Raw genomic sequence first — 16,542 nt, forward strand, 5'->3', positions numbered from 1 at the left:
AGCTCTAATAATCCTTTGGAGGAGGAGGAGGAGAGCTCCCCGGGCAGCTCTTTGGTTTACCTGGTAGTTGTCTGTAGCATCACCAAGCAGCCCCCCAAATGTTATGGCATTTGTGATGCAGCCCAGGTAAATGAAGAGGATGGCGGAGATAGACTGGATATGAAAGCCTTCATAGAAATCACTGGGGAACCAGGGCAGCTTCCTCTTGATATCCAAATACAGGCCGCCGCAAAACCTGGGGGAGACACGCAGAAGGGTCCCAGATGTGGCAATCCCATGAGCTCTGAGTGGAACTAGGCCATTTAGGATTATTATTTGCATTGTCGTAAAGCCTGGGAGCCCCAGTCATGGCTCGGGACCGCGCTGCACTAGGTATTGTATAAATAGGGTGACCAGATGTCCCGATTTTATAGGGACAGTTGCGATTTTTGGGTCTTTTTCTTATATAGGATCCTATTACCCCCCAACCTGCTGTCCTGATTTTTCACACTTGCTGTCTGGTCACCCTAGGTATAAATGCATAACAAGGATGCGGCCCTGTCCCGAAGAGTTCACGAGGGTGTGTTTTACCCTGTGATAGCAGGGGGTGACTGCAGTTTATGCAGACCTACCCGAGGCTGGCTTTAATCAAGCTTTAGTGGATTAGCCTCACAAGTAAGTACCCACAGTTCCAGGCGGGCTTGGAGTACTGGGTACTGGAGCTGGTGTTGCTCCAGCTCTCTTGGTCCAGTTGCTGTGCTAGCTTGATTAAAGCTCGCTCAGGTACGGCTACAAAAGCTGCAAACACACCCGGTGATTGCAGTATAGACATACCTTAAGTATGAGAGAACAGGTGAATGCAACGAACGGATGAGGAGGGCACAAGCAACCAATGAGGCCCAGGTAATCCGTACGCATCAGGGATTGTGTTCTAAGGCACGGATGTTTCTGTGGCACATGCCGACCCCAAGGCGGAATCTAGCCTGACACTTGCTCCTACTTTTCCTGGAAGTGTTTAGCTAGGAGACTAGGTCAAGCAAATTTTGCTTCTTGGCATTCAGCTGCAAGCATAAGCAATTGTGCACACATGTGAGCCCTTGGGTGGGCAACTCCCCATTGTGCACCCTCAAAAGCACTTTTGCACCAATACCCATCGTGCTGGCCTTCACCTTTGTAAGGATCTGTGTAAAACAAAGCATGACTGAGGCCTCATGGACACTTGGGGGGAGGGCAGTTTGGGAGGCGAGGACTAGGACCATTATCACCATTGGGGGCGTTGGGGAGTGTGCAGGGAGAGGGGCAGAGGTGCTTGTATCTGGGGTGGGGAGGGGAATTTCATTTATCTTTGAAGGGGAAGGGAAGATGCCAGGCCAGAAGGTGGAGGAGGTTGTAGGAGAGGGCTGACAGCATATTGCCCCAAAGCACAGGACCCAGGCTGGCACCATGCGGCACTCTCACCAGTGCACTGCACAATGTTTCAGGGGCTGAGGCTTTGCTTACCTGCCCGTCCAGACAAGCTCTTCCCCAACTTCATGCACAGCTGGCATTTCTCCGTCGTCACTGCCACTGCCGCCCCCTCCACCTCCGCCGCCGCCCCCTCCTGCCGCTCCTCCCGCGGTGCCGTTCATCTGCCCTGCTTCGTTCAGTGAGAACACTGATTTCCTGAGAGATGTTCGGGGCATGATTGGAACGACAGCGCTTCAGCAGCATCTCCCCTCACCCCAGGAAGGACTCAAAGCACTTTGCAACCAGTGGGAGTTTAGCCTCCCTGCACCCCTGAGGTGTTGGTCATTCTTAATTCCCCTTTGTAGACGGGATAATCGAGTTACATGGAGGTGAAGCAACTTCTCCAAGGTCACACGGAGAATCAGGACTTCCAGGAGTCTTGACTCCCAAGAGCCCGGCTGTACACACAGGGCCTCCCTTTAGCACAGTTGTGTCTGGGGCAGCATTTTGATTTTTGGTTGGATTTGCCTTTAGGATAATCTAGGTCTTCCAATAGTAAGTAAAAACACCTAGCTCTCCTAGAGCATGTTTTATCTAATCACAAAGCACTTCACTGGATCATCTCTATTTTATAGATGGGGAAACTGAGGCACATCAATTTGGCCAAGGTCACCCAACACACCAGTGGCAGAGCCAGGAATAGCTCCCAGGCCTCCTAAGCCCCAGTCCAGTGCTCTGGACACTGGGCCAGACTGGAGGGCTCTGCCTGTTTATTGCAGAGTGAAGTACAGAATGACTTGACTCTGTGATTGCGGATGAGGCAGACAGATTCTTGCACAACCTACTCTAGTCTACACAAAAGCCAAGGGTTGTGTAGGAGCCTTGAGTTTTATACCAGCTACCACGTGCCTGTTATTTCTTTTAACGGTATAGATCATTACCCTATTGTTATTTATCGATTTACACAGAACCTCCACAAGCCTCACAGTCACCTTAGAAGATTATAGATGATATGTATAGAAATTGCTTCCACTGACCCACAAGCAGCCCTTGTACCGCTGCCAGCCACATTGCATCAACGGCCAGCACAAGAGGTGAGGAATGGTGCATATTGCAGAATCACAAAGCCCACATTTGGATTTCCTTGAGAAAACAAAGCTTTCCATGAGGGACAGAGATCTAACCCAGCCCCCAGCGTTCTCTTCACCACCACCCGACACACTGCTCTTCTGAAAAACCTGGCCACCAGGGGGTCACCCAGGAGATGTAGCTGGGAAATTAGTTCCACTCTCCACCCATCTTCCCTGTTCCTGGAGTTTTTCCTACCAATAGGAAGAGAAAAACTCGCACATACTCCAGTTTAGCTCATGTGCACACACTGCGAGATAATCGACCTTTAGTTATTGGATTAATACATCATGAAAAACTGAGCGTACTGTAGCCAGAAGTGGGATCTATTTCGGTAAGATGTCATTTGGATCTAGCATTTCTCTTGCTCCAAAAAGCAGCTCTTCACTGCCTGTGATTGTCCTACAAGTTGCGAAATTTGGTGTTTTTTTCATTAATGCGTCAGCTGCTTGAGGCAGGGGATGAGCTAGCTTTTACATTAAAAAGTAAGTTTCCAGAGAAACCGGTTGCAGAGAAAAACTTGAAAATGTGACCTCTAAGGGTGTGTCTACAGAGTGAGCAGCGCTCCGGAGCAGCGAGTCTCAGAGTCAGGCTCTACAAACTCATGGGGCTCCTGCTAAGGTCCTAAAAAGAGCTATGCCTCCTCTGTAGTCTTCGGAGCCTGATCTCCAGCCCGAGCCCAAATGTCTTCGTGGCTATTTTTAGCACTCTAGCGCCAGCCTGGATCTGTAGATGCGGGCTCTGAGGCTTGCTGCCATGGGCTGCTGCTCACTGTGCAGATGCCACCCTAAAAGGCTCAAAACCTGGAAGGTGAATAAAAACGCTTGAGTTTGGCAAGTCTTAAAAGTGCTATGGAAGCTTTCTATCTTATGCCACAGTAAGGGAGCACCTCACAATCTTTAGTGTATTTATCTTCGCAAAATGAGGTCCTCCATGTAGCAAAAGTGCCGGAATGCTGTTCCAGAGCGTTCCGGCCCTGGCACAAGAGACGGACGGACCCCTGCATAATCCGTACACCTCAGCTTAGAGGGTTACATGCTCACAGATTACTTAGCATCTGAGTGCAATGCTTGTATCTAGGCTTGAAAGAAGAGATGGCACTTAAGTAATTTTGCATTGAGACACAAAATATTATACAAGGCAGATTCCTTAAAGATTCCTCATATTAGCTACGTTTACATTTGTCTATAAAGGGATAATTCTGAGTTCCTAACCATGGAAGCTGAAATGCTAGGTTAGAATTGGCCAGGCTAATACAAATTCTGCTAATAAATTGCCATATTTCATCCATTTCATTGGATTTGTTACCCAAAATTCAGCGTGGCTCCAGCTAATCGAGTCTGATGCTGCTCAACTGGTCGTGCTGGTTTTACACCAGTGTAAGTCTATTGACCCGATTTACACCACTGTAACTATGAACAGAATCAAGCTCATTATGCTGCTAATAATAATACTTAGCTCTTTTATAGTGCTTTTTAATCCATAGATTTCAAAGTGCTTTACAAAGGGAGGTCATTAACATTATCGCTGTTTTATAGATGGGGAAATTGAGGCACAGGGAGTTGCCTAAGTTTACCCAGTAGCAGAGCCAGGAATAGAACTCAGGTCTCCTGAGTCCCAGTCCAGTGCACTATGAACTGCACTGCAATTAATACCACCTACCTCTTCTCAGCGGAAGGTACTTTTTTGGGTGGCTCTATTCTAATGTTTGGATCCCACTCCCCTGGCGGGAGGACAATGACTTCATCCAGAAACTCATCTATTCCTGCAATCAGGTCATCTCGGTCCCTGGCTTTGTAGGCCACATCACTGAAAAGCTAGAAATACACAGAGAAGACAAACGGTTTAGGTAAACTGTTAGCTAGGCAGTAGGAGAGATGGAAGAACCAATTCTGCTAGAAGAAGGGTCAGGCTTCATCTAACATGCTTTCTAGATCACAAAGATTTTGGACCACGGATTGTGGCTCCCTCATTGCTAGCATGAACATTTGTGCTAGTGAACAATATCTGAATGAATCCCTGGCTAGCTAGGACTTCATGGGTGTCAGTCTGTTGCATGCTGGAATATCACACATTCGCTGGGACTCGACTCAGACCCTCCTGCTCCAAAAGCCCAGTTCCTTGTCATCTGAACGAAAGAAGAATCGTCGCTAAGTGTTGGCAATATGGAACCTATGACACATAGCTGAACGGATTCTATCCAGGGGAGGACAGCAGTGGATGGGCGCGCACACACACACACTACAATATTTTAACTTTATTCCTATGGGCAGATCCCTCAGCTGATGTAGCTCCATTGACTTCCATGGAATTGCACGGATTTTTACAGCACCTGCCAAACTGGTCTTATGATTTTCATTCTGGTCCTGGAGCTCTGATGGGACGTCTCATTTCATCTTTGGGAAATCCCATAAATGTACGGATCGCCTGGATGTAGTGCACGTGAAGGGAATGTAACAGGAGCACGGCTCTGCCATATCATAAGATTTACTTACGTCATCTACCATGAGGGTGGCGATAGCTCGGCCGATTTCATTGTAGGATTTTGCCTTTCCTGAAGGACCCAGGAGAATAAAAAGGAACCTGGTAAAAGAACAGAACTCATGAGCTAATGGCCATCTTTGCAGTCTGTGGTTTAAATTACAACTCTTGCCAGTATGCAGGATCTGGTCTAAACAATCTAACTAGTTTCAAGATGGAGCTTGATAAAGTTACGAGCAGGGTTATATGACAAGGTTACCTGCAATAGCAGGGGACTGGTCTCAATGGCCCAGGATGTCCCTTCCAGTCCTGAACTCCTATGTAAGCAGTTGTCTAAACACTAAGTTTAGCTGCTCAAGAAATACAGGATTAGGCCCTTTGATTTTTACCAGTTGGTTCTCTCAGATACAGCCTAATCCAGCTCCCACTGCAACCCCAGGGGAGTCTCTCATAGAATATCAGGGTTGGAAGAGACCTCAGGAGGTCATCTAGTCCAACCCGCTGCTCAAAGCAGGACCAACACCAACTAAATCATCCCAGCCAGGGCTTTGTCAAGCCAGGCCTTAAAAACCTCTAAGGAAGGGGATTCCACCATCTCCCTAGGTAACCCATTCCAGTGTTTCACCACCCTCCTAGTGAAATGGTTTTTCTAGGGTTACCATTCGTCCGGATTCCCCCGGACATGTCCGGCTTTTTCGGGTTAAAAATAGCGTCCGGGGGGAATTTGTCAATGTCCGGACTTCCCCTCCTCCCCTCCCCCCATGCAGAGCGTGCGCGCGGCTTACAAACCAGCCCGGGCTCCGACAGCCAGAGCCAGAGCCCTTCCTGCACTTCCCCCCTCCTCTAGGGTTACCATACGTCCGGATTTTCCCCGGACATGTCCGGCTTTTGGGGGTTCAAATCCCCGTCCGGGGGGAAATCCCCAAAAGCCGGGCATGTCCGGGAAAATCGGGAGGGAGGGATGGAGGGCTTGGCCGGGGCCTCTTTGGCCGGGGCCGGTGCGGTGCGGTGCCGGGGTCGCGGGGCCGGGGGCATGGTGCCGGGCCGGGTGCGGGGCCGGGCGGGGAGCCGGGGGCGCGGTGCCGGGAGCCGGGCGGTGCGCCGGGCCGCGGTAGCGGGAGGGTGCGCCGGGCCGCGGGCCGGTCCGGGGTAGCGGGGGGGGGTGCGCCGGGCTGCGGGGCCGGGCGGGGAGCCGGGCCGGGGCCAGCGGGGGGGGTGCGCTGGGCTGCGGGGCCGGGCGGGGAGCCGGGCCGCGGGGCCGGGCGGGGAGCCGGGGGCGCGGGGCCGGGCGGGGAGCCGGGGGCGCGGGGCCGGGAGCGCGGGGCCGGGCCGGGAGCCGGGGGCGCGGGGCCGGGCCGGGAGCCGGGCGGTGCGCCGGGCCGCGGTAGCGGGGGTAGCGGGGGGGGGGTGCGCCGGGCCGCGGGGCCGGGCGGGGAGCCGGGCCGCGGGGCCGGGCGGGGAGCCGGGGGCGCGGGGCCGGGCGGGGAGCCGGGGGCGCGGGGCCGGGCGGGGAGCCGGGGGCGCGGGGGCCGGGCGGGGAGCCGGGGGCGCGGGGCCGGGCCGGGAGCCGGGGGCGCGGGGGCCGGGCCGGGAGCCGGGGGGGGGGGTGCGCTGGGCCGCGGGGCCGGGCAGGGAGCCGGGCCGGGGCCAGCGGGGAGGTGCGCCGGGCCGGGGCCAGCGGGGGGGGTGCGCCGGGCCGCGGGGCCGGGCGGGGAGCCGGGGGCGGGCCGGGAGCCGGGGGCGCGGGGCCGGGCCGGGAGCCGGGCGGTGCGCCGGTCCGGGGTAGCGGGGGGTGCGCTGGGCCGCGGGCCGGTCCGGGGTAGCGGGGGGGGGTGCGCCGGGCCGCGGGGCCGGGCGGGGAGCCGGGGGCGCGGGGCCGGGCGGGGAGCCGGGCCGCGGTAGCGGGGGGGGGGTGCGCTGGGCCGTGGGGCCGGGCGGGGAGCCGGTCCGGGGTAGCAGGGGGGTGCGCGGGGCCGCGGGCCGGTCCGGGGTAGCGGGGGGGTGCGCGGGGCCGCGGAGCCGGTCGGGGATAGGGGGGGGTGCGCCGGGCCGCCGGGGGCCGGCAGTGCTGGGCGGGCCGGGGGTGGTCGGCCGGGGCCGGCACCCCAGGGCCCGAGCCGACCCAGGCTGGAGCCGCGGGGGGCCAGCCTGGGCCGCGCCTCCTCCCCCCACACTCCCCCTTACCTGCTTCAGGCTTCCCGCGAATTAAATGTTCGCGGGAAGCAGGGGAGGGGGCGGAGACTTTGGGGAGGGGGCGGAGTTGGGGCGGGGCCGGGGGCGGGGCTGGGGGCAGGGCCGGGGGCCCCGTGGAGTGTCCTCCATTTGGAGGCACAAAATATGGTAACCCTACCCTCCTCTCTCCTGAAACTTGAAACCACTCCCCTCCTCTCCCTCCCCCTCCCTCCCTGCATTCACAGATCGCCGGCTGTTCGTCTGGAGCTCCGAACCTGCTGCCCTCCCCCGCTGTCGAGTGCGCTGCTCTGCAGCACAGTAAAGGGGCCGGGGGCCAGAGAAGCGGCAGGGAGGTTCTGGGGGGGGGGTAGTCAAGAGACAGGGAGCAGGGGGGAGGGTTGGATGGGTCAGGGAGTTTGGGGGGGGCTGTCTGGGGGTTGGGGGTGTAAGGTTTTGGGCAGTCAGGGTACAAGTGGGGGGGGTCTCAGGAGGGGGCAGTTAGGGGACAAGGAGCGGGGGGGGTGTTTGGGAGTTCTGGGGGGGCTGTCTGGGGGTTGGGGGTGTAAGGTTTTGGGCAGTCAGGGTACAGATGGGGGGGGGTCTCAGGAGGGGGCAGTTAGGGGACAAGAAACAGGGAGGCTTAGGTAGGGGGTGGGGTTCTGGAGGGCAGTTAGGAGCAGGGGTCCCAGGAGGGGGCAGTCAGGGGACAAGGAGCGGGGGGGGGGGGTCGGGAGTTTGGGGCGGGCTTTCTGGGGGAGGGTGGATAAGGTTTTGGGCAGTCAGGGTACAGGTAGGAGGTAGGGTCCTGGGGGGCAGTTGGGGGGGTCTTAGGAAGGGGCAGTTAGGGGATAAGGAACAGGGAGGCTTAGGTAGGGGGTGGGGTTCTGGAGGGCAGTTAGGAGCAGGGGTCCCAGGAGGGGGCAGTCAGGGGACAGGGAGCAGAGGGGTTTAGATGGGTCAGGAGTTCTGGGGGGGGGCTGTCAGGGGGTGGGGGTGTGGATAAGGGTTGGGGCAGTCAGGGGACAGGTAGGGGGTAGGGTCCTAGGGGGCCAGTTAGGATGTGGGGAAGGTCTCAGGAGGGGGCAGTTAGGGGGACAAGAGGCAGGGAGGCTTAGGGAGGGGGTGGAGTCCTGGGGGGCAGTCAGGGGACAAGGAGTGGGGGGGAGGGTTGGGGGTTCTGAGGGGGCAGGAAGTGGGAGGGAGTGGAAGGGGCAGGGGCGGGGCTAGGACAGGATGGGGGCGGGGCTAGGACAGGGGTGGGGCTAGGGCGGGGCTCCTCCCGTCCTCTTTTTTGATTGTTGAAATATGGTAACCCTAGTTTTTCCTAATATCCAACCTAAACCTCCCCCACTGCAACTTGAGACCGTTACTCCTTGTTCTGTCATCTGGTACCACTGAGAACAGCCGAGCTCCATCCTCTTTGGAACCCCCCTTCAGCTAGTTGAAGGCTGCTATCAATTCCGCCCTAACTCTTCTCTTCTCTCCATCGAGTTCAATGGGCGCTTTAGTTTGTGTGTCAACCCACACTAATGCAGCATGGCTCTTTGTCCCCTTCTAATGGCTAGAAAGCACAGAACACGTAATGAGCCTGCTACTGACTTTGAGTTAATGGATCTGGCCCTTTATTACAAGCAAGAGAGGCTTGTAGGCCCAGAGGGCCCAGGTTCAATCCCACAGATAATGTAACCAGGGTTGTGGTTACAACTACACAAGGATCCCCTCCCCTCCAAATAGTGGCTGGTCACTGGGATGTGTGACCTGACATATAGGAAACCTTGAATACCCACAAGTACCAGAAATCCTGTTCTCGTGAGAATCCCAGAACCATTTTGCAGACTCAAGCAGGGGTGCTGGAACAATTTGTATAGTGGGGGTGTTGAGAACAATTGAAACCAACAGTAAACCCTGGATATGATGGAAACCACTTCAAGCCAGGGGGTGCTGTAGCACCTTCGGCTCCCCCAGTTCCAGCACCTATGGACACAAGGCAGTTGGAGACGAATACGCAGGCTATCTGAATGGGAACAACTCAGCGTTTCTGATCACTATGCAAAAGGGGAGCTTTCCAAAAGCTCTCAGAGCTGGCCCAACTTTGCTCCCACTGACAACAACGTTAAAGCTCCCACTGACTTTAATGGGAGCAGAGTTAGGCCACCGTGGAGAGTTTTTGAGAATCTCACCCCAAAGCATTCCACTATTACTGCTGTATGCAGCCCCGGCAAGTCCTGGCAACGCAAGCCAGATCCTATTGATGTCTACGAGTTCCTGGCAGGGATGCCCATGGGGCTAAATATTTGCCTTGGTTTCATTCGTGGCTTTTGGAAATATTTTTTAAAAGTCTCAAGGAGGCACTTTTGGATCCCCAAAATGTGATCTGCTCTTCTGATGGTCTGTCAGTTCCTGAATGGTGAAAATACCATCAGGAGACCAGATCTTGTGCTACAGTTATTATCTTAGGTCCTTATCTGGCCCCCCATTACTCTAATCTCTGAGCCTCACAACCTTTAACTGATTTATCCTCACAACACCACTGAGAGGGAGGGAAGTGTTATTATCCCCACTTTACAGATGGGTAAGTCAAGTGATGTGCCGAAAGTCACACAGGAAATAGTGGATAGAGCAGGGAATTGAATCCAGGTCACTCAAGTCCTAAGCTAGTGCCTAACCAGTGGGCAATGTTGGGGAGGAGAGGGATAGCTCAATGGTTTGAGCATTGGCCTGCTAAACCCAGGGTTATGAGTTCAATCCTTGAGGGGGCAATTTAGGGATTTAGTTGGGGTTGGTCCTGCTTTGAGCAGGGGGTTGGACTAGATGACCTCCTGAGGTCCCTTCCAACCCTGATATTCTATGATTCACTCTGGCTCCACCAAACAGACCCCTGGGTTAAAATTTAAAAAGAAACTGATTAAAGTACTTAAATATTTAGAATAATATCTACAAAAATACTAAATATTATATCAAACATACTAATATAAGCATGTGATTTTATGTGGGTTCCTCCAGAACCCAAGTGTCAAATGTTACTTTTCCAAAGAGGCATTTAAACTCCCTATAACAGGGGTGGGCAAATTTTTTGGCCCGAGGGCCACATCTGGGTATGGAAATTGTATGGCGGGCTATGAATGCTCACAAAATTGGGGGTTGGGGTGCGGGACGGGGTGAGGGCTTCGGCTGGGGGTGTGGGTTCTGGAGTGGGGCTCGGAATGAGGGGTTGAAGGTGCAGAAGGGTGCTCTGGGCTGTGACTGAGGGGTTCGGAGGGTGGGAGGGGGATCAGGGCTGGGGCAGGGGCAAAGGAGCGGGGCAGGGGTGCAGGTTCTGGGGGGGGCATTTACCTCAAGCAGCTCCCAGAAGCAGCAGCATGTTCCCCCTCCGGCTCCTAGGCAGAGACGGAGCCAGGAGGCTCTGTGTCTTCCCCATCCATAGGTGCAACCCCTGCAGCTCCCATTGGCCACAGTTGCCAGCCAATGGGAGCTGCAGGGGCCGTGTGTGGAGCCCCCTGGCTGCCCCCACGCATAGGAGGCGGAGAGGGGACATGCTGCTGCTTCCAGCGCAGAGACCTGGCATGCATGGAGCAGGGCAAGCCCCCAGCCCCGCTCCCCGGCTGGAGCGGGGCAAGTCCCGGACCTCGCTCCCCAGCTGGAGTTCGACGGCTGGATTAAAACATCTGAAGGGCTGGATGTGACCCCCAGGCCATAGTTTGCCCACCCTTGCCCTATAATATATCTGATGCAATACTGGCAGATGTGCTTCCTGAGTTCCTCTCCACTGAGGATGCCTAATTGCAAATCCATGTTGATCATCAGAACCAACAATTAGATAATTGGAAGAAGTTATTTTGCGAATAAACAAGCTACATAACCAGTTGCCTTGACAATCTGAAGCGAAGCACAGTTTGGAATATTAGTAGCGAGTGAAATTCACCCCTGTTCTGTGGGCCAGCACAAGGCTATGTGCCACATTAACCTTCCTCTGAGCAAGAGCCAACATCAGAGCTTAGAGTTCAGAGACGTGCATCTCCATCTTTCTGGGCACTGACGTATGGAGCTGAGCAGGGGTGGACCAAGGGCTCTGCAGAATATTCTATGCCCCTGAGCAAAGCAGACCCAGAAATCTGCAGCCCACTAGTTAAAGAGTATAAGCAGCATTTAAGTGGTGCATATGCTTTGCGCAGACCCCTTTCATCCACTGTGCCCTTTTCATTTGTAAATATCAAAACACTTAAGGTCAGTATCATTATACCCATTCTAAACATGGAGAAACTAAGGCACAGAGCAGGAAAGGGGATTCATATACCATTTAGTGGCAGAGCTGGGAACTGAACCCAGGAGTCCTGATTCCCAAATTATCCACCAAATGCTGCAAGAAAATATAGGTTAATAAAAGCTCTAGTCTCTCTCCAGTTCATGTAGGACCTGACTGCCCCACTATCATTAGTGAAAGTTACATGAGCCATTTGAACAGTGCATTAGACCTTAGGAATCCATAGCCTTCTGAGACAAGGGAAGAAAATGTTGTCCCAGCTAACATGGAAGGTAACATGCTATACTGCTAGAGGTGGGCAAAGTTTTTTGGCTGAAACTTTTCTTTGTCGAAAAAAATGCAGATTTGGCGACACTGAAACATTTTGCAAATTCATGTCAGTTTTGTTGAATTGTTTGTTTGGGGGACCCCCGTCCCTCCAAAATTTGTAAACAACCCAGCAAAATACTGAAAATTCTTCTCTCCATTTGAAATGACTGTTTGCTTTGAAATTTCCTCCAATTTTATTTCAAACGTTGAAATGGTTTGAAAAACACTAGCAATCAAAATAAAATGTTTTGTTTCAGGTCAAATGAAACATTATGTTTGGCCCAAAACTATTTTATTTTACTTTTTACTTTCTGGTTTGCCGAAATCTTTTTAAACATGGTTCATTTTGGGTTGACCCGCAATGATTTTTTTTTAACTTTGATTTTTCAAAATGGCCAGCGAATCCAAAAGTCTGTTATTCACACAGCTCTAATTAGACTCCTTAGGAATCTGTAGCCGTCCAGAGACAGGGGAAGAAACTATTGTCCCACCTAATCTGGAAGGTAAGGTGTGCTATACCGCATCAGGTTTACATGAGAGTTTACAGCTGAAGCCCCAGTTCTGAACCACCAATACCTTTCTTCAGTTCTTGCAAAAGCACATTTTGTTTGTTTAAACAGCTGCGCACCTAGTGGGGACGGGAACTTCCGTCACCCCGCCCAGCATGGTGGACTGTATAAGCCTCACGAATGCCACGAATGGCTTCTCCAGGAAGTCCACCTCTCCCACCAGGACATTGGAGGCTTCCGCGTCTTTGGGGATCTTCTTTATGAATTTATTTTTTAGCTGTTGGGGGAAAAAGAAAGTTCAATGATGGGTCAGATCTTCCTTTACGTTTTTTTTTTGTTTTTTTTTTAATAACACCATGACAACCTATTTCTGCTTGACATTTAGGATGCTAAAAATTGCTGAGCTCCTGCTGTGAAATTGGAGTTTCTCCTTTCCTCTAAGCATATAGTAGCACTTGGGTACGAGTTACTAAGTTAAGGCAAATCAAAAGTGTGAAGTCAATGCACATGAGTTAAAGCATTTTAAATCCACCTCGGTGTGGATGCTTCTCAATCAGGAGTAAAGTGGCCTTAGTTTTCTGTAACTTAATCCTCCTTGGCAAGTTTCACATCCCATGCAGCACCATGACAAGGTATGTCTCCACTGCAATCAGGATTGATTGATTGCAGCTCAGGTAGGCATGCCCCAGCTAGCTTTGATCTACATGTGCCCAAAACACCACTGGACTGCAGTGGAGACATACCTTCGGTGGTGCCGACTCTCACTGAAAGCGGAGATTCTCACGCATCCCCATGACTCCAGGAGCTGGGGCTTCGAGAAACACACTCATGATAAAATGGTCAGAGTGGGCAACATTGAAGTCCATCCTCGCTGGGAACAGCCCATAAGCATGCGCTAAACTTTAAGTGCTTAAATCTGAGATGCTTCAAATTGGACTTGAGCGCATTGAAGCAAGTTCAGCACATGCTTAAGTGCTGTCCTGAATAAGGGCCTAAATAAACACATGACAAAACATACCACATTCCAAATTGGACCCACAAAAAACCCACACTCAAGTATGACGAAAGAGCATGTCTTGGAGCCTCTTTCCCTTCCAGCAGCCCCCGCTGGCTCCCCACGTGTAATAAGGAAGGAGGATTCATCGTAATAAGTAGCTTGAGCTTCCATTTTGTAGTTCATTCCCTCAGATCTCTTCTTTGGAAAGGGAGCAAATAATTGTAGGCGGTGGCCTCATTTCATAGATTGATCCTTGGGTCTCTTGTCCCCTGCAGCCCTTTCATTATTAGCATAAAAGGGTTCAATACGAACCCAGGCAGGATGTTATTATAATCTATATGCCAGCATGAGGAGAAGCATGTGAGCTGGGCGGCAAGCTCCCCCCATTCTAATCTTTTAAATCCAAACGAAAAAAAAAAAAAAAAAAAACAATAATAAAACCACTCCTCCGATACAGCTTGGAATAAGCAAAAGCAGGAGTTAACGGTGACCACTAAGCTTCATGAAAAACTTTAAAAGTCCCTTTGTAGTGGGTCTAATAGGCTGATTAAAAACCAACATTCTTTGGAACGAAATGGTTTGCATATCTTAGTGTTAACCCTCGATGCACCAACGTTTGATTGTAATGTTTGGATTTTCTTATCAGGGAATTTGCTTTCATTACTGCAGCTCTAAACTAAGAGCACCCACTGGTAAATTCTGACAGTGGAGAGCCCTAAGGAATATTTCCCAAGGTAAATTCTTTTCCTAAACAGTCCACACACACTCTGCTTCCATTAATTTATCTAAGTTCCACTCAGCACCCTGGAAAGGGCGCGATTCTGGTATCCAGGCTGCAATCCTGAAGCACTCTGGATGCATTACTGAGCAAGTGTAAAAGCTTCTGTTCACCACAGCAAGTCTCTACACCCATTTCAATCAGACTAAACCACAAAGGTTGCGACCCAGCTCTGCGAGACCCTCTCTTCCAGCTCCATCGCACATAGATTGCATGGCTAGAAGGGACTGCCGTGATCATCTAATCTGACCGCCTGCATAACACAAGCCAGAGGACTTCCCTGAATTAATTCCAGTTTAAGGTCGACAACACTATCATAACAAAGCCACAGCTACCCAGAACTTCAAGGTTGTCACTGTGCCACAGTGACAGCAGGGGATAGAAAGTAGATCCACATCCCTGTGTCCATGACCCACAGATCCCTCACCAGCTCAGCTCAAAGGGAATCTCTTTAAGCGCTCAGCAATAAGGGACTGAGAGAGAGTTTTCCAAAGCGTGGGTCGCCCACCAGTAGGTCATGGGAAGGTTCCAGATGGGTCACCACATCCAGGGCTGGATTAATTTATCACTGGCACCCGGCCTAGGTAAACAAACACTTCTCCTGGCCCGGTGCGGATGGGAAGCCCACAGGAGTGGGTGTTGGAGAGCAAGCCCGCCTCAACCAGCAGCCCTGGGCCTAGTGCCCTGCTCCGGATGTTGCAATCTACTCAGGTTTGGCCCGGCCACCCCTCCGTCGCAGGCCAAACCTGAATGGCGCTGCAACCAAAGACAAAATGCAGTTGGGAGGGCCGCCATACTAAAATGTTTGAGAACTACAGAGCCAGGAGTAGTTCTGATTGCATCCATCTGATTGCATGCGCTGAAAGCCAAGCTTGCCTGTTGTAGCCTGGAACAAAGACAGCAGAGTGTGGACACTGTAATGTGACATGGCTTCCTTTTTGCTGGACGGCAGCACACACAGGGCTCCTCCAAGAGGGAGTTTTGCGTCTGAGGTTCTCCACTGCGCAGGGGGGATATAAGAGCAGGATTTCCTTGATGAGGCCCCTTCCCCACCTCGAGCCCATTGCTCCTGTACCAACAGGAGTACAGCCAGTAAATAACAGTACCTGGCATTTCTCCAGTGCCCAAAGCATTAACTCATTGATCTTCACCCTGACCTGAAGAGGTAAGCATGTGCACCACCTGCATACAGATGGGAAAACCACAGCACAGAAGTGAAGGGATCCACGCAGGGAAAATGGAGGCAGAGATGGGAAGAAAACCCAGATCTCCTGGCTCACAGGTCTGTGCTTTAATTTGATGTAAGAGAAAAAAAAAAAAAAAAAGGCAAAGGATAGGATTGAAAGCAGCCTAGCTCCGACTCCAACACAGGAACATGTGGATTTTTAACCATCCCTACACACTAGGTAACAACACGCCACTGAGGAATTCCTATGGACTTAAACAGGGGCAGGACGGAGCTGCAAAAATAGCATTGTGGGGTTCTATACTGATCCTCTCTTGCTAGCCGCCAGATCAAATTCGGTCAGGGTACAAGCCAAAGGATGGTTTGTCTAATGTCGCAAGGATTCTGCAAATCCATCTAGGTTGTTCTTTCCCCCATCGACGCTAGTAACAGAGATTCTGTCCATCAGAATGTGGCTGAAAAAATTCAGTGGATAATGCACGAGGCAGAAGAGAATCCAGTTCTCCCCCCTCCGGTTGTAATAACTCCACAAAATCTTGTGTGTGTCAGCAAAGCCAGCAGAAGTGACTTGTATGCACAGGAAGCAGATATGTGGAATAGGGAAGTTGCATTTCTTGCAAACTAGTAACTGCAGGACCTCAGCAATGTTACGGCAAAATGACTTCCCAAATGTTGGGAAATGTGTGGGTCAGATTTATAGATTCCAAGGCCAGAAAGTAGTACTATGATCATCTAGTCTGACCTCCTGTATAACACAGGCCAGAGACCTGCCCCAGAATAACCCCTAGAGCAGAGCTTTTAGAAAAACATCCATCTTGATTTAAAAATTGTCATTAATGAGAATCCACCACAACCCCTGGTAAATTGTTCCAGTGGTTAATTACTCTCAGTTAAAAATGTACGCCTTATTTCTGATCTGAATTTGTCTAGCTTCCACTTCCAGCCATTGGATCATGTTAGACGTTTTTCTGCTAGAGTGAAGAGCCCATTGTTAAATATTTGTTTTCCATGAAGATTATACATATATAGACTGTAATCAAGTTACCCCTTAACCTTCTCTTTGCTAAGCTAAATAGATTGAGCTCTTTGAGTCTATCATTATAAGGCAAGTTTTCTAATCATTTAATCATTCTTGTGGCTCTTTTCTGACCCCTCCCCAACTTATCAACATCCTTGAATTGTGGACACCAGAACTGGACACAATATTCCAGTGGTGGTTGCATCAGTGCCCTATATAGAGGGAAAATAACCTCGCTGCTCCTACTCGAGTTTCCCCTGTTTATGCACCCCAGGATT

At 51.8% G+C, this 16,542-nt stretch overlaps 1 protein-coding gene across 7 annotated transcripts in view; it reads right to left on the reverse strand.

Moving 5' to 3' along the window:
- Positions 1 to 16,542, reverse strand: part of SLC4A5 (solute carrier family 4 member 5) — a 133,578-nt gene that overhangs the window by 45,556 nt on the left and 71,480 nt on the right. For all 7 annotated transcript variants that reach the window (XM_065584400.1, XM_065584401.1, XM_065584399.1 and 4 more), the window contains 5 exons: positions 12,405 to 12,562; positions 5,049 to 5,136; positions 4,216 to 4,370; positions 1,480 to 1,641; positions 61 to 235 (listed from right to left, as the gene is read on the reverse strand). In XM_065584400.1, the coding sequence (XP_065440472.1) occupies positions 61 to 235; positions 1,480 to 1,641; positions 4,216 to 4,370; positions 5,049 to 5,136; positions 12,405 to 12,562 (738 nt within the window). The remainder of the gene's footprint in view (positions 1 to 60; positions 236 to 1,479; positions 1,642 to 4,215; positions 4,371 to 5,048; positions 5,137 to 12,404; positions 12,563 to 16,542) is intronic.

Source organism: Chrysemys picta, chromosome 2 (assembly GCF_011386835.1).
Source record: "Chrysemys picta bellii isolate R12L10 chromosome 2, ASM1138683v2, whole genome shotgun sequence".
NCBI lineage: Eukaryota > Metazoa > Chordata > Testudines > Emydidae > Chrysemys > Chrysemys picta.